The following is a 16,028-nucleotide window of genomic DNA, read 5'->3' as shown; positions in this document are numbered from 1 at the left end:
TACTTCTTGAGAAATAGCGATAACAAACTTTCAATATCAAAATCCAAGATGGCTGCCTGTCGGCCATGTTGTTTATCCGATCAGTCTCAAAAGTTGCCCTGCACAGCTCAGGACCAAGGGGAACCTACATATAAAATTTGAGAAAGATCCCTCTGGTACTTCTTGAGAAATACCGATAACAAGAATTGTTTACGGACGGACGGCGGACCACGGACGGACCACGGACGCAGGGTGATTTGAATAGCCCACCATCAGATGGTGGGCTAAAAAGCCTTGCAATATGAAGGGATCAGAATACAAGATATATTCTTGACTTTAAGCCCAAATTGAATGTCTCACAAAAAAGTGTTACAAATAGTACCCTTGCTCTCCCTGTGGTAACATAGTTAGAACCAGCTGGGTTGATGTGATCTTGGAGGGCAAATACATTGTAAAAGGGTAATAAATAAAACAAAATAATAAATAATCTTCATTTAATGTCATGTACATTGAAAACAACAAACAGGCTCTGAAGAGCCTTTATTTCCATGCTGCTAAGGAAATGGAATATTTTCATGGTGAAAGAAAGCCCATGGGGAAACACCACTGGGCCATCAGGGGAAAACTAATTATATCAGTCATTACTCCCTCTTTCTGCAACTGCTGGGGATTGGACAGAAACTCTTGGAAGACTGAATGGTCCGACGCTCACACTTGATTGCACACAGGTGTAGTTGTATATAGCGGAACTGGACTGGGTTACAAGTGCATAGGATTAGAGTCTCCTTCTAGCTTTGTGCTACAAAGAATTTACCAGTATACCGACTGGCTGGGAAACAGGGTTATATGTCCCACACCAGACATCTAATTGTCAAAATGTCTGAAGTCTGGTGTCAGGGCTAAAGAAATCAACAGGTTTGGCACAAGAAGAAGAACTTTGGGTGCTTTCCTTTCACTTTATTCTTCATTTCAGTAATAAAATTGCTACTCAACTAGGTAAACGTCAGTGAAGGCTAATTCGTCACATTAGTAAGGGTTTCTGTTAATAATTCGACCAAATAGGCATGTATCAAAATGCCGACGAGTACCAATACAGAAGATTTGACTGAAATGCCTATGAATAAACATTGTTGTTAACACGCCTGAATGACGTCACGAAGCAACATTTGTGACGTCATCAGGCCTTCCGTGGTTTTGCACAAAGGTGCAGGCAGTTTCGCCACCTTCACACATTTAACTAATTTACAAGTAATCTAAATGTTTAAATGTAAAATTTGTATGTTTATGTTACACAAGCTGTACTGATACGAACAGCTCCAAATGTGTGTGTATAACAATGATTAACATTGAAATACATGGCTTTTCTTAGTTGTGATAAGTTAGTTTTCGGTAACTTGAAGAAACTGATTAATGTTGTTTAAGAAAGATGACGGGTATCGGCTGAGATGATGTCAATTTACATGATACGCAATAAGGCTCAGTCCTTAACAAATATAAACTTCCAAATCGCTCCGTCTGGCGTATAACAGGCGAGTTTGCGTATATACGCAAGTTGGTGGTTTTCCCCAACCTGATATGAGCCGTTGGGCACAACCTGATCAAAGTACAGGTGAGGTGCAACCTGTCGGAAAGTCAGAAGAATTTCCCACGTCTGTTTCGTCATTTCGCATGTATTTGTGGAAGAAGGACTACTGCAAAAATACGATACGTATGACAGTTGATTACTTGACATACAAAAAGCTTTAGTATAGTGGGTTACCTCTCTGAAGCAAAATTCAACTCGGAATTAAGCTGTTCCACTATTCCAGTTTTAACACGCCCTAAATACTTCGGAGATAGTACAATATGTTTAGTCGTTGTCACTTTTTCAAATTGAGCATATTTGTCTTCATCTATAATGCGAATAGCTTCCTCAAATCCGAGTTGTTTCATTTTCTTCACAGTCTCACACGTGCAATAACATCGTTCATGTGGGCAGACATATTGAATTACAGTCACGCATTTTTATTTACAAAAAAATATTTACAAATAACAGATGACGTGCTAAACTGAACAAAACGGTTTATGATATCAAAATATATTATTTTAATGCACTGATGTATTTTATACTAACAAAAGATAAGCAAATAATGTTTTGGCAGTGCCCGAAGTGCTCGCCGATAGATGGCGCTACCGGAAGTAAAGTGTATCCAATCCCTGACAGCCGATTTTCAAATTTTGTGACTGCTGAAGATAACCCTCTGAGGGTAATATCATTCTAAGAAGGACAAGTGACAATACTTTTACATGTGAGTGACAATATGCAACCATTTCTTATTTCACAAACCTTACATTAAGTGATATATAAACGAGTTTGATAATATTTCAATTTACTGGTACATTATTTGACAGTTCTAGAAAGAAGGTCCTACATGCTTACATTTTCATTCATTTCGTTCTTTGATAAATTAAAGCAGTATGGCACTGATTCATGACCAGATCAGCTGAAGAAGTTTATTATTTTGAGAAACTGTATTCGTGCGTATATCTAAATCATTTCCGTTGTGTAAGATATGAAATCGACGAACTGTCATTGGACGAGACACATTTGATAGAATGTTTGAGATGTTGCCTGCAACATTTATCATTCGGTGCAACACAGACCCATTCATCTTTGCACCAACATATCAAATATAAGTGATTAGCTGCGTTATTGAGCAAGGAACATCTGCGTGTTTACTAGTTTATTTGTATTAATAATTTAATACTACTGTAGACTACTGTGCTGACATTTGAAACATGATGACTCATGATCATGATTCTGTAATAATATGCATACAATTATTGAAGTAATCGACAGGTTACTACTGTTAGCAACCTTACATTTATCATGTGCATAGCAGAGAATTTCCCCTAAAAATACACTATATACCTACAGCATTTCGAGAAGTACACAAATAAAAACATGTAAACAGGGCCTACACTGATCTAAATACTTGCATGGAATATAGTATATCGCACTTAATTACACAAGTTAATATATAAGTTATAACACAAGTTAAGGTGACAGTACCCAAATCGGATCACCAATTAATCATTTTATTCATTCATTGAAAATTTTGAGGATGAATTAAATTCATTTATGGTTGTATCAAAGGAAGAATATCGATGGGCGTGTTCTTAAAAAAAAAAGTTGCACCGGGGCTCACATGAAATATTTTTAGATAGCTCTGAAGTCACCTATCAGCGGTTCCGGTTTTTGCGAATGTCAGGACCCAAATCTGATTTTTGCCATATCTTACGCTTCAAATGAACATTTTTTTGTCAGCATATTAACATTTTAAGATGACCTTTGGAATAAATACGAAAACAAGTATTTATATAGGGTGAATTTATTTCTATAGTCCAAAACAGAATGTATAGTTGACATTTGAGTTTGAATTACGTTTTCTAGTGCTATTTAAACTTAAGAACTAAGTAGACATAAAATGATGTATGACTATCTATTCTGAAGTTACTTCATTGTTATAACTGATCTGTGGACACATTTATTGATTTAAAACTAATTTTCAAAAAGTATATATATATATATATGAGGCAGGACCAAAATCGGTTCAGTACTCGTTCTGATCTGATTTGGACCTGCCTCATATATATATATATATAGAACAAAAACATAAATTTTCCAGATCGTCCGCTAGGCCTTTCTGCCTTCTAGGGCTTCTTCAGGCGGATTGATGAAAAACATCAATCCGCCTGAAGAAGCCCTAGAACGCAGAAAGGGTATGTTTTTATTCTATATTTTCCTTCGCAAGGACTTATTTATTTATTATCTACTATATATATATATGACACCATTGTGGGAGGGGGGTCTTGTTTTGGTGATTTGAATCTTTGTGCTTTGCTGAACACATGTAAATATCAGCAGCTTTTGGTAGTGAATTTAAATTAATGTGAACACTACATTGATGCAACTTTGAACAGTATATTATGTTCGAGAAATCGAACAAAAGCAATTAATTATAAGTTCAATAGAATAATAACTTTTTATGGCTTGTAACCCAGGGTTGTGAATAATGAATTGCGAGAAACTGTTTGAACTAGGAAAGTGGCCACTGTTCCAGTCAGTGATGTTCTTTTATTTTACTATTATTGAATTTTAAACCAAAAGCAAAAATTACTACTACCTGTCACTTAAAAATTAATTTTTGTTGTTGATAATTTATTGTATTTATGAATTTAAGTTTGGCATACATAAATATTGGAATCTTGATACAAAAAATAAATTAAAAAAATACCATATGAAAATAAATTAATTCATATTGATTTGAATTGTAATTTTATCATTTTAAGGAAGATAACTTGCATTTTCTTCCATATTTCCCCCCGTCACTTTTGATAATGAAAAGACAAAAAATTACCAGTTGGTCATTTGATAGAATTAAAAATACCTGTGTAATTGATTAGCAAGTGTTTTTTTTTTTTATCTATTTCAGATGTCCAATCACATGACTTTGAAATTGCTGTAAATAAAAGCAAAAATAAGCAGAAAAATGGGAGATGATTCAGAATGGATGAAACTCCCAACAGAGGAGAAATGCACTCATAAGGTGAGTCAATTGTAGAATTATTGTTCTTTCAAACTTTGACCTTAAACGAATGTAATTTTCATTGCATTCAATTTCAATACAAGCTTTTAAGTTTCAAGGCAATGGGATAAGATCAAAAATAAAATATGTATGTTTCCTGTTTCTGTCTGAAAATATAGAGCAGGAGTTCTGACTTTAACACTGCTTGTCACTAAATGCCAATAAAATCTTCAGGGTAGGCACAAAAATCTAGAATCTGTAGGGAAACGGGAAACACTTTGGGGGAGGGGGGCTTAACAAAATAGTTACTCTAAGTATAGTTAGCTTAACAATATTATGGAGGTGAAAAGCATAATCTCAAATGTTTTTAAGAATGTTGAAATTCATGAATAAAACAAATGCATTTAGTCTGACGAAAAGGTTGACATTCATTCTTTTTATTTAGGTTTGGAGAGCAAGATTGACCGGCTATGAAGAGGTGACCAAGCTCTTCAGAAGTATCACAGATGAAAAGAGTTCTGAATTTTCAAAATATGCTGGCTTGATGAAAAAGTTTGTGATAGATAGCAATGCAGTAGCTCAAGAGAAAGCATTGGATGCAGTCCTGGTTTTTATTGAAAATGCTGCCGTTGCTAATAAGTATGTGTTATATACAGTCTATTTTTAATGTATATATATATTATATTTGACGTGTCCCGTTCAAATATTTGTGTATAAATATATATATAAATATATACAAGTTGACATAATTTATAACCTGGTGACTACCCTTATTGACAAAGAATATGTATCAATGAAAAATTATTAGATACTCTTTGGAAACCAGTCGGTAGTATTGATTTTAAAGTTTGTCCTAAAATCTGTATATTAAGACATGTGAAGGGAGGAAATAACTGGTCTTAATACACAATTGGTCTTTTATAGAAGCGTTACTTATAATTATTTTTTTATCAGAGTTGTGTAGTTATAAAGAAATTGGTAATTATACAGACAAGTGATCTTGAATGAAAGATAACTTGATTTTTACCATGGGAAATTTATATTAATTAGCTAGCTTGCTTTATTCCACATTGTTTTGCAACAAAAAGCTAACTATATATATTACAACTCGGATGATTGTCAAGGCCCATGTGTCTGCCCTCTTGTTAATTATCTAGAAACCCAAAAGACTTGTCTTTCCGAAATGTGTATGTGCGATAGGATTTTTTAAAATAGTTTCTGAGGTCAATGTCACTGTTACTAAAAATAAACCATGAGTGTACAGTCCTTATCTATGAATCCAAAAGAGTAATCCTTATTAAATAAGGCATGTTGATACACTGTGATATATGTAGACATGCAGAAGGGGTTTTAACAAAGATTTTAATGTCAAGACTAGTTAGACTACTGTTATTAAAAATAGACTGTGGGAGTTTGGGGTACTGTCAAGCACATGGCGGGGACCTTACTGACCTGTCAATGTTTTAGTTCAATTAAGCAACAGTGCACAAACATATCAGCAACAAAATAACTTTCATTGTAGTAAAAAGTGGAAGTTGTTGACCTTAAATTTTTGTCATAGTTTACAACTTTACACAACTAAAGATCATATAAACAACTTCAGAAAGGTGGCCAATATACCTTTCTTTAGTTGTTGGTAACCAAGGATTTTTTCTCGGTGCCATGTGTGCGCCTGTTACTGACATTTCTCTACACAAAAGACATTTAACTTAGTGTAAATAATCAAACATGACACTTTGGAATTTGAGTATATAACTATAAGTCATGCCTATTGACTTACAATCAGGGTTGTTTTACTCCATTATCTTGCTAGATAATTAAGCACATGTTACATCATGTTATAAACTACAGCGTTATTTAAATAAGATTAACCTGTTAATATGTGATTATTATTGTGCTAATGACTGTTTCTATATATGTATCAATTTTTGTTTAGATTATTGTTGGGGCCTATGATTAATAATTATAAATAAAATTTGCCAATTCATAGCTAGATGAGAATATTAAAATTTAACCATTCCTAATGTAGGTAGCAAAAAACTCGGGTAACATACAGGACAGGCCCCACACAACATTGTTGATTAAACCATAGATCTAATTATTCACAGATGGGTATTGATATTATTGGTTACTAACCATACATATATAATTTAGCATACCATGACTGGCAAGTAACAACAAGTTTAAAGGTTCTGAAATTCTACACACATAATTAAAAGTTTGTTATGCTATGTACAGGTAACAGAGATTGGTGGTGATTAGCCATAAAAGACATTTAAATGTCTGGATATATAATGACATATGATGATTACCTCTGAAATTGTGGTATTTAGTATTAAAATCTACAGGTATCTACTATCCTATCTAATAGAACACTTGTTATAGGTATGTTTATAGCAGTGTTAAATATAATTCAACTGTTCATGTACAAAAGGGGAAATATGTGTATTACTTTTTAATGTGGCTGTAACCTTTCAGGGTATGACCTAGATAATGCATTCAGTATTTACAGTAAAGAGAGTTTCGAAAGTCTAAAACCATATATTTACTTTCTCGTGTCATGTCATGATACCAGAAAATAAAATTAATCAAGACTCAAAAGTCCCATCATTAATTTATTCTTAATTAGACGATAACAAATTAATTTCTCAAAATGAATATCTTTTAAACCAAACAAATGATTTTTTTTTGTCTCATCTTGGTTTTGGGGGTTTCAATGACTCGGCTGCATGGCGGCCGTTGTGAACTATTTTTGAAGTAGTTTTCCCCATATCAGATTATGATTTAGGTGTAATATTTGAAGTTGTACGATTTTTAGAATATTTAAAAAAAAATACCAATAAAATCCTGTTGGAAAAAATCAACACAAGTACAGCATTATATTTGTTACTTCAATAAGTCTGTATTAACGTCTGTATTGATATACATGTACCAGCGCATTATCACCTGATCTTTTCGGTCTGTTACATAATAGAACCATTCCCAGTTGAAAACATGACTTTTCCTAATCTGTCCAGATAAATTCTCAATTGTTAAAGGGACAATTTAGTGAAGTAATTTGTTTTAAGAACTTGCCCCAAAATTCTTCATGATTATATAGTTTGATACTCCTTATGAACAATTCGTGTCGAAAAATTGTCAAGAGACTATGTTTTCTTGGTTTTTAATCAGTAATGGAGAAATCCTTACTGTACAGCCATACGTTTTAGTGGCAGCTGTCGGTAAATTTGTAGCTTACAAAATATTCACGTCATGTATTGTAAAAGTTTCTGTGCGGATTGTCTTTCCAGCCTAGGAGAGAAGGTAACTTCTCGCTTTATTCACCTAGCTTTTCTGGAATACAAGTACATGCATTTATTCTGAATCAAAATCATCTTCCAACAGCATCTCAAACATTGTTAAAAACGAGTGATCTCTTTTACGTTTAAACCTATTGATATGATTATCGTCCTTTCTGCGGTTTGAAATATCCATGCGGCACCCTCTCAGTGCGTGCATGCTCTTATTGAACCTGTTTTTATTCAAATCCAAATGTGAACAGAAATATCTGATTAGAGGTATATATTATGATACTTATAATTCTTACTTGTGATATACTGTAAATTCAACAATGTGCTATGTGTGAACTCTGACTCATAACTGACACTGTGTTGACGATCGACAGCGTAGTGCTATACGTGTTTGCTTCTGACTGAAAGGCCCGGATATTGCGATATTTTGGGCATAGCTATTTTTATCACAGCTTTTGCCAAAAGATGAAACTGACCACACTGGACATTGGCTTCAGGTCATGTCATTATCAACTACGTAGAATTTCGTTAGGAGATGTATATTTTGAGTAGGTTGTCATTTGACTCAATAGCCCCTTTAAGAAAATAAATCTTGCTTAAAAACAAAGTCTGGTATGGAAAATAGAAAATAATTATTTTTGCAGACCCTTAGGATTTGTTGTAAACATGGTTTACTTCATTTTTCAAATGATGGCTGGTCTAGGAAGTAGAAACAATGAATGATATGTATAACTCTTCTTACAGAACGGCTGGGGAGGTTGTGTCAGCAGTAGTTGCCAAGTGTCTCAATGCCAGCAAACAGAAGACTAGGGAAAAGGGCATAGAAATCATCATGTTGTACATAGAGATTGAGAAACAAGATGTTGTCCAGGTACGTAGGCCAAAAATCACACATTGTCTGTGTTTGTAGCCTATTGTAGGTCATAGGCTAGAAAAGTAATTTACATTAAAGTCAAAAGACCTTTTAATTCTTATCATAGTAGTCATATGGGCAAGTGGAAAGACTCTTACATGATACTAATAGAAGAAAGCACATGTACAGAAGCTCTTAATCTGCTGTATTATGTTTTAATTTAAAAAAAAATTCCATTGTTTTATAGGAATGCTTAATACAAGGACTGGAGAACAAACAGCCCAAGATAGTGGTTGGTTGTATACAGTGTCTCACTATGGCCCTCAGGTAGGTTTATATGTAAGAAGGTATGTGCAGAGGGTGACTGGCAGCCATTCCAAGTCACTATCTTTCTCCTGTTCACAAAGTAAATACAATGTAAGTTTTTTTTTGCATTTCTGTGTTTCTATGAAATTCAGCAAAAATATGAATACATGTTATAAAAAAAATCAGTAATAATAATGTGTATATTTCTTTTTTACCAGTGACTTCAAGCTGTATAATAATGATGACATATTTGTTTTAAAGAACTTTGGTAATAAAATAAGCATTCAGAAATAAATGTTTAATGTTTCTAGATCTTGGGGTAAGGAGGATATATATATGTGTGTGCTTCAAGGTAATTCATCAATACAATGAAGATATCTATGTTTCTAGTGACTTAAATTGTTATTTAAGAACTCTAAATAATAGAGTAATATGTCTGTCTACTTTAGTACTTGGATATACTGGGTATTTTTATGTTTCTAGGGACTCCTTGTTTATCTCTATGTTTTCAAGGAATTCAGTACTAGGGGTATATTTCTATATTTCCAGGGAATTCAGTACTAGGGATATATTTCTATATTTCCAGGGACTTCAGTACTAGGGGTGTATTTCTATATTTCCAGGGACTTCAGTACTAGGGGTATATCTCTATGTTTCCAGGGACTTCAGTACTAGGGACATATTTCTATATTTCCAGGGACTTCAGTACTAGGGATATATCTCTATGTTTCCAGGGACTTCAGTTCTAGGGATATATTTCTATGTTTTCAGGGACTTCTCCAGGGACTTCAGTACTAGGGACATATTTCTGTATTTCCAGGGACTTCAGTACTAGGGACATATTTCTATATTTCCAGGGACTTCAGTACTAGGGACATATTTCTATATTTACAGGGACTTCAGTACTAGGGTTATATTTCTATATTTCCAGGGACTTCAGTACTAGGGACATATTTCTTTATTTCCAGGGACTTCAGTTCTGGGGACATATTTCTATATTTCCAGGGACTTCAGTACTAGGGACATATTTCTATATTTCCAGGGACTTCAGTACTACGTAAATATCTCTATATTTCCAGGGACTTCAGTACTAGGGGTATATTTCTATATTTCCAGGGACTTCAGTTCTGGGGATATATTTCTATGTTTCCAGGGACTTCTCCAGGGACTTCAGTGCTAGGGGTATATTTCTATATTTCCAGGGACTTCAGTACTAGGGACATATTTCTATATTTCCAGGGACTTTAGTACTACGGAAATATCTCTATGTTTCCAGGGACTTCAGTACTAGGGATATATCTCTATGTTTCCAGGGACTTCAGTACTAGGGATATATCTCTATATTTCCAGGGACTTCAGTACTAGGGACATATTTCTATATTTCCAGGGACTTCAGTACTAGGGGTATATCTCTATATTTCCAGGGACTTCAGTTCTAGGGATATATTTCTATGTTTCCAGGGACTTCTCCAGGGACTTCAGTACTAGGGGTATATTTCTATATTTCCAGGGACTACAGTACTAGGGATATATTTCTATATTTCCAGGGACTTCAGCAATAAGGTGATGCCCATCAAACCACTGATGAAGTTTTTGCCCAAACTTCTGGAAGACCGAGACAAAAATGTTCGAGAGGAAACAAAATTGTTGGTGATAGAGATACATCGCTGGATAGGCCCAGCACTCAAACCTATGATGAACAACTTTAAACCTGTACAGGTACATGTTATGTTGGGAGGGTTGTTCCAAAATAAGTATTAAGCAAATTTTCTGTACATGGGGGATTGGGAAGTTATATCTATTTGCAGAAACTTAGTTTTTGACGTCGTTTGACTTCTTTTGATAGGTGACAGAGTTGGAAGCAGAGTTTGAGAGGCAGCCAAAAGAGAAACCTCATCAGCAAAGGTTCATGAGATCCCAGCAGGATCTCAAAGCAAAGATGGAAGAGCAGGCTGCTGCGGGTGGGGGTGATGGTGAAGAAGACGGTAATTGATTAACAGATATATCTTGGTGCTTTTGTATTGTCCTGTGAATCTCTGTGTGATGAACTCTATGGGTGTAATGGTGGGGGGAAATTGATACAACAAGATGCATGTGTATGTTCTATTTTAATTAACTTAAATCCAATCTCCATTTACTACGATACTCTGTATATTAGAGTATTGTAGTAAATTAGGATTTTATTATTTTGTAAATAACATTGCTTGACTATTTTGTTGTGGTTTATTGACAATATGCAATGGTAGTACATGTACTTGTATTGGAAATTCTTTGAAAGCTTTTACAAATCATAAAGATAATCCAGATCTGAAAAGAGTTATGTAGATAGAAATATTCCTTGCCTGTATCTTATGCACTAAAATGAAATCAACGATATTTGTGTAGATGGAGATGAAGGAGAAGATGCTGTTGATGCCTACGAAATGATGCCAGAAGTTGACATATTATCTCAACTACCCAAAGATTACTATGACAAAGTGGTAAGTTCCTCTTCAACCAAAAGACTACTATGAGAAAATAGTATATTTTATAACTCACCTGGCCCGCAGGACCAATGTGAATGTATGGTTTACTGAAGCATCAATCTGTCATCTGTCTACAATTAATGTAAATGACATTTCCACCTGAGTAGTATGACAGATTTCAATCACAAAAAGTGGTAAGATTCTTCCCATGGTTAGGAGCTAATTTAACAAGTGGTTAACCATTGTTCAAAAGGAAGTAAGCTAAGAGGTATTTGAAAGGAAGGTTCACATTTTACTCCCAATCCCAGCATTAAGGGGAAATGTTTGTCTTGTCTTCATTCAAACCCCAGCATCACTGCACCAAACTTAGAGAGTTTGAATGTTATGCTCATTCCTTCCCTCCTTACTATTTAGATTTGTGATTTATGATTTCGACTGTTTCGGTTTATTTTTGTCCTATTTTATTGAACTTTTGTCTCAAAACATTATGGGATTGTCATTGTTTGACAGTAAAATTCAATGTATGCATCATTGTATAGCTACATTTTTGGTTCAAAAAGCCTATGAGGTTTGTACTTCACATTACCTCTAACATGTGTAAAAATGATTGTTAACAGTACATTATCAAATTGTTTAAATCTTTCTGCAGGAAGCCAAAAAGTGGCAGGACAGAAGAGAAGTTCTTGAAGCTCTCCAGAAGCTCACAGAAAATCCTCGCTTAAGTAATGGAGATTATGGGTATTTGGTGAAGACTTTGATCAAGGTAGGTCAATACTGTACAAGTCCAGTCTGTTCTTACGAGTAAGTCTATAATGTAGTCGGTTCTATCCAAATCTCTAATGTAGTCACTACTCAGTTCTATACCAGCAAGTCTGTTAGGTATTCAGCTCTATATAAATAAGTCATCTAATCAGCACTACAGGTAAGTTGGTAATGTTAACTGTGTTAAACGGAGACTAACCACTTACAGACAATTTCCACATCACATTTCAATAGCTTAACTTGAGTAACCAGATTTGGTTTACAAGGACATCTTGGAATGGCATAGTGCAAGAAAAAGGTCACTATGACCTCACTGTGACCTATGCTTTGACCTTTGCTTTGACCTTTGACCTCAACTTTTGAAAAAAATTATCCAGGACATATCTTCTATACTAGTTCACCTGGTGTTACCAGATTTGGTGTACAAGGCCATCTTAGGATGGGGGAGAGCACAGTGCAAGAACTAGGTCACTGTGACCTATGACTTGACCTTTGACCTAAACTTTTGAAAATGTTTGTCCTGGGCACATTTTCTATACTTTTCACCTGTAGTAACCAGAGTTGGTTTACAAGGACATCTGGGGATGACAGAGTGCAAGAATTAGGTCACTGTGACCTATGAATTGACCTTTGACCTTAAATTTTAAAAAAGTTTGTCCGGGGCACATTTTCCATACTATTTCACCTAGAGTAACTAGAGTTGGTGTACAAGGATATCTTAGGATGGCGGAGTGCAGATTGCAAGAATTAGATCACTGTGACAGGTCTATGACTTGACCTTTGACCTATACTTTTGAAAAGGTTTGGCCGGGACATATCTTCTATACTATATCACCTGGAGTATTCAGATTTGGTGTACAAAGACATCTTGAGATGATGGAGTGCAAATGCTTCCTGACATAAATGTACTGTAAATATAGAAATCATCAATGATGGAGGATTATGGATTGCCTTGTTTCATTTTGCTATAATGCTTGTTATTTTGAACATTTGTATGAGAACCCATGTATCTGAACTAGTAAGTTTCTTCAGTACCTTTAGTATATAGCTAAATCTGTACATTTGAAAAGATAGTGCTCAAAATGATGCATATTACTGACAATATTCATTATTCTTAATATGCTTTGTGGTACTGATTGAAAAAATGAAAAGAACACTTTCAATTGACAGGTGGTTGGTAAAGATTCAAATGTAATGCTGGTCTCCCTCGGTGCCAAATGTATGGCAGGAATCGCTAAAGGTCTCCGCAAGAAGTATGCCCCCTATGCTTCAAATGTAAGTATAGTACTAACAACTAGGGATGTCACGGTTCAGGAATTTTTCGGTTCGGTTATCATTTTTGTTGTCGGATTTCGGTTCGGTTCAGGCAACTTTGTAATCTATGTATTTTATATACACAATCACAAGTAGAATACATAAACAAACTTCATTATGTGCACACTTAAACTGTTAAACAGTAATATACAATTGTCTACCAGTCCTCTTCTGAGGGTATTGAGTATAAAGATACTAGCACGAAGAATCTGTCACTTGTATTAGGTATTTCAATGTCCACAACTGTCCCGTCTTAAGTTGACTTGTTGAAACATCTATGTAATATATATTTCCTTCATTATATCATGCAAATATCTCCATTGTACAATCTATGTACTTACTGGAAAATCATGTTCTTTCCTTTATTATATCATGACTTACAAACATTTCAGTCTCCATTTTAGCTAAGTTGCTAGTGCTAACCAACCTCTTGTTTATTATGCATGTATGCATGTTGCTCATGCACCTTACGTTTTGACAATCTGACTAGAATCATAAATAAAATAAAAACCAATATTAAATTGGTGTACTTTACGGGATCTAACTCATCAATGTCCGCCCATATCGTACATAATATACATGTATATACCGCTACGAAATCGGGTTAAAGTCGTGTGTAAAACTTTTTCAATGCGAAGGATCTCATGTTAATTAGATTAAGGCCTCATGTTTTCAATGTTTTCTGCACTGGGCCCACGTGTTGAATCCAGTTTCATTCGTAGCTGCTGATTTTAAAGTTATATTAGATGTATAGGCCGACATTGATTGAAGAGGTAAATCCCGAGAAGTGTTTAATTTGTGCTTATACATATATCCAGTGTTCAGTTACCGTCTTGTGCACAAGACTGCCTGCGACGAGAAAATCCAAGTAGAAGCTGCCATTTCAAACAATCCTAAAGAACACCGTCGTACTTATTATTGCGGTTACATGACTATGGAGTCAGGGGCGTGTATCGATCGAGATATGACACAAATAATACACGCCTTTGCTGCTCCCAAACAACTACGACCCACTTATACAGAACCGACCCGAAATACGGAAATTATGCACCGAACCATGGTCTTTTGAACCGCGGTTAACCGTTATTTCGGTTAACTGTGACATCCCTACTAACAACAATGTTGGTAATGTCATATATGGTATTTCGTGGTAACATTGTTGTAACTTGGTTGTTATGTTACTAAAGTGACTAGTATCATTTGAGCTTTATGATCAGATGCATTTTAAATGCAGTAAGAAATAGCACTAGACAGTGTCCTGGTTCAGAGAAACGTCCTGGTTCAGAGAAACACTTAACAGAAGTTCACAATTTGTTCAGTAGTTTCCATTAATAACCGCCACTTAAGTGGTGGCTTGGAGCTTCTGTTCATGAGTGTGCACGTGTGTCTGTCAGTAGTTGAAAGCTTGTGTACAAGATATCTCATGAACCCTTCAACCAATTTAGTTTATATTTAAACCATACTATGGTAACACCGAGTTACACCTGATTAGATTTTAAAAGTCATTATTGAACAAAAAGGTTAAAAGGTCGAACTTGACCTCTTGAAGTAAAATAAAAAAAATGTGTATAAGATATCTCATGAATGCCTTTAAAATATAATTAGTTCATATTTACACCATATTATAGTAACATTGAGTTCAACACATGGTCTGATTTTGGTGGTCATCAGTGAAGGATAAGGGTTAAGAGGTTACAATATTGACCACTTGGAGGAGGGAGGGGTGCTAGGAGGACATGGTTGGTGACCTGTATTTGTTTCAAATGTCGAATAACAATGATATTTGTTTTCACAGACTATACAAGTTATCCTAGAGAAATTTAAGGAGAAGAAGCAGATGGTGGTAGTACAACTTCGTGACGCGGCTGATGCAGCCTATATGAGTGTAAGTAGCCATATCTGTCCTCCAATCTGCACGGAAATGACCTATAAACAGGGGTTTTGGTATTTGAAGGTTGAAATTTTAGCTTTAAAAGGTAACAGGAAACGGACAGAGTTGATATCACACCAAAATAGAATTTGAAAATAAATGTTTTTCATGACTCATTTTTTTTATTCATCTCAAAACATGAAGTTTGGTATCAGGAAAAGTGTCTTGTTTCAAGTACAATGCTAATTTAGTTGAAATGTACTCCTTATCTGTGTTAAAATGATGATGTCCTCCTTGTTTACAGACAACATTAGATGCTATTTCTGAAGATATGGCAGCAGCCCTAGATAACAAGAACCCCTCCATTAAAGCAGAGACTGCCTATTTACTTGCCAGATGTTTTGCTAAGTCAACTCTCAGCACCCTGCCAAAGAAACTATTGAAGCAGTTCTGTACTTGCCTGCTGAAGGTGTTGCTCCTTTCATAATACATATGGCTATTTCATTTCAATGTTAATATTTTGGGAGCTCAGATTGGAGTGAATCAGTTTATTTTGTAATTTTCTGACTTGGAAATCCAAGTGCTTCAATAGAAGCATGATCAATGCTTCTAGTTTTTGAG

At 35.0% G+C, this 16,028-nt stretch overlaps 2 protein-coding genes across 2 annotated transcripts in view; one reads left to right on the top strand and one right to left on the bottom strand.

The window, feature by feature from the left end:
- The window catches only part of LOC110460443 (DNA-directed RNA polymerase I subunit RPA43-like), a 6,917-nt gene extending 4,950 nt beyond the window's left edge, over positions 1 to 1,967 (bottom strand). The window contains exon 1 of the mRNA XM_021513342.1: positions 1,739 to 1,967. Coding sequence (XP_021369017.1) covers positions 1,739 to 1,911 — 173 coding nt within the window. The 5' untranslated portion in view covers positions 1,912 to 1,967. The remainder of the gene's footprint in view (positions 1 to 1,738) is intronic.
- Positions 1,968 to 2,142: 175 nt separating this feature from the next.
- Positions 2,143 to 16,028, top strand: part of LOC110460436 (cytoskeleton-associated protein 5-like) — a 54,915-nt gene continuing 41,029 nt past the window's right edge. Inside the window, exons 1-12 of the mRNA XM_021513325.1 lie at positions 2,143 to 2,267; positions 4,455 to 4,568; positions 4,993 to 5,186; positions 8,582 to 8,708; positions 8,938 to 9,017; positions 10,544 to 10,715; positions 10,843 to 10,981; positions 11,382 to 11,476; positions 12,111 to 12,224; positions 13,394 to 13,498; positions 15,333 to 15,422; positions 15,712 to 15,876. Of these exons, the coding sequence (XP_021369000.1) occupies positions 4,512 to 4,568; positions 4,993 to 5,186; positions 8,582 to 8,708; positions 8,938 to 9,017; positions 10,544 to 10,715; positions 10,843 to 10,981; positions 11,382 to 11,476; positions 12,111 to 12,224; positions 13,394 to 13,498; positions 15,333 to 15,422; positions 15,712 to 15,876 (1,338 nt within the window). The 5' untranslated portion in view covers positions 2,143 to 2,267; positions 4,455 to 4,511. The remainder of the gene's footprint in view (positions 2,268 to 4,454; positions 4,569 to 4,992; positions 5,187 to 8,581; positions 8,709 to 8,937; positions 9,018 to 10,543; positions 10,716 to 10,842; positions 10,982 to 11,381; positions 11,477 to 12,110; positions 12,225 to 13,393; positions 13,499 to 15,332; positions 15,423 to 15,711; positions 15,877 to 16,028) is intronic.

This window comes from Mizuhopecten yessoensis, unplaced genomic scaffold (genome assembly GCF_002113885.1).
Source record: "Mizuhopecten yessoensis strain PY_sf001 unplaced genomic scaffold, ASM211388v2 scaffold10401, whole genome shotgun sequence".
Taxonomy (NCBI): domain Eukaryota; kingdom Metazoa; phylum Mollusca; class Bivalvia; order Pectinida; family Pectinidae; genus Mizuhopecten; species Mizuhopecten yessoensis.
This window is presented reverse-complemented; position numbering and strand designations above follow the sequence as displayed.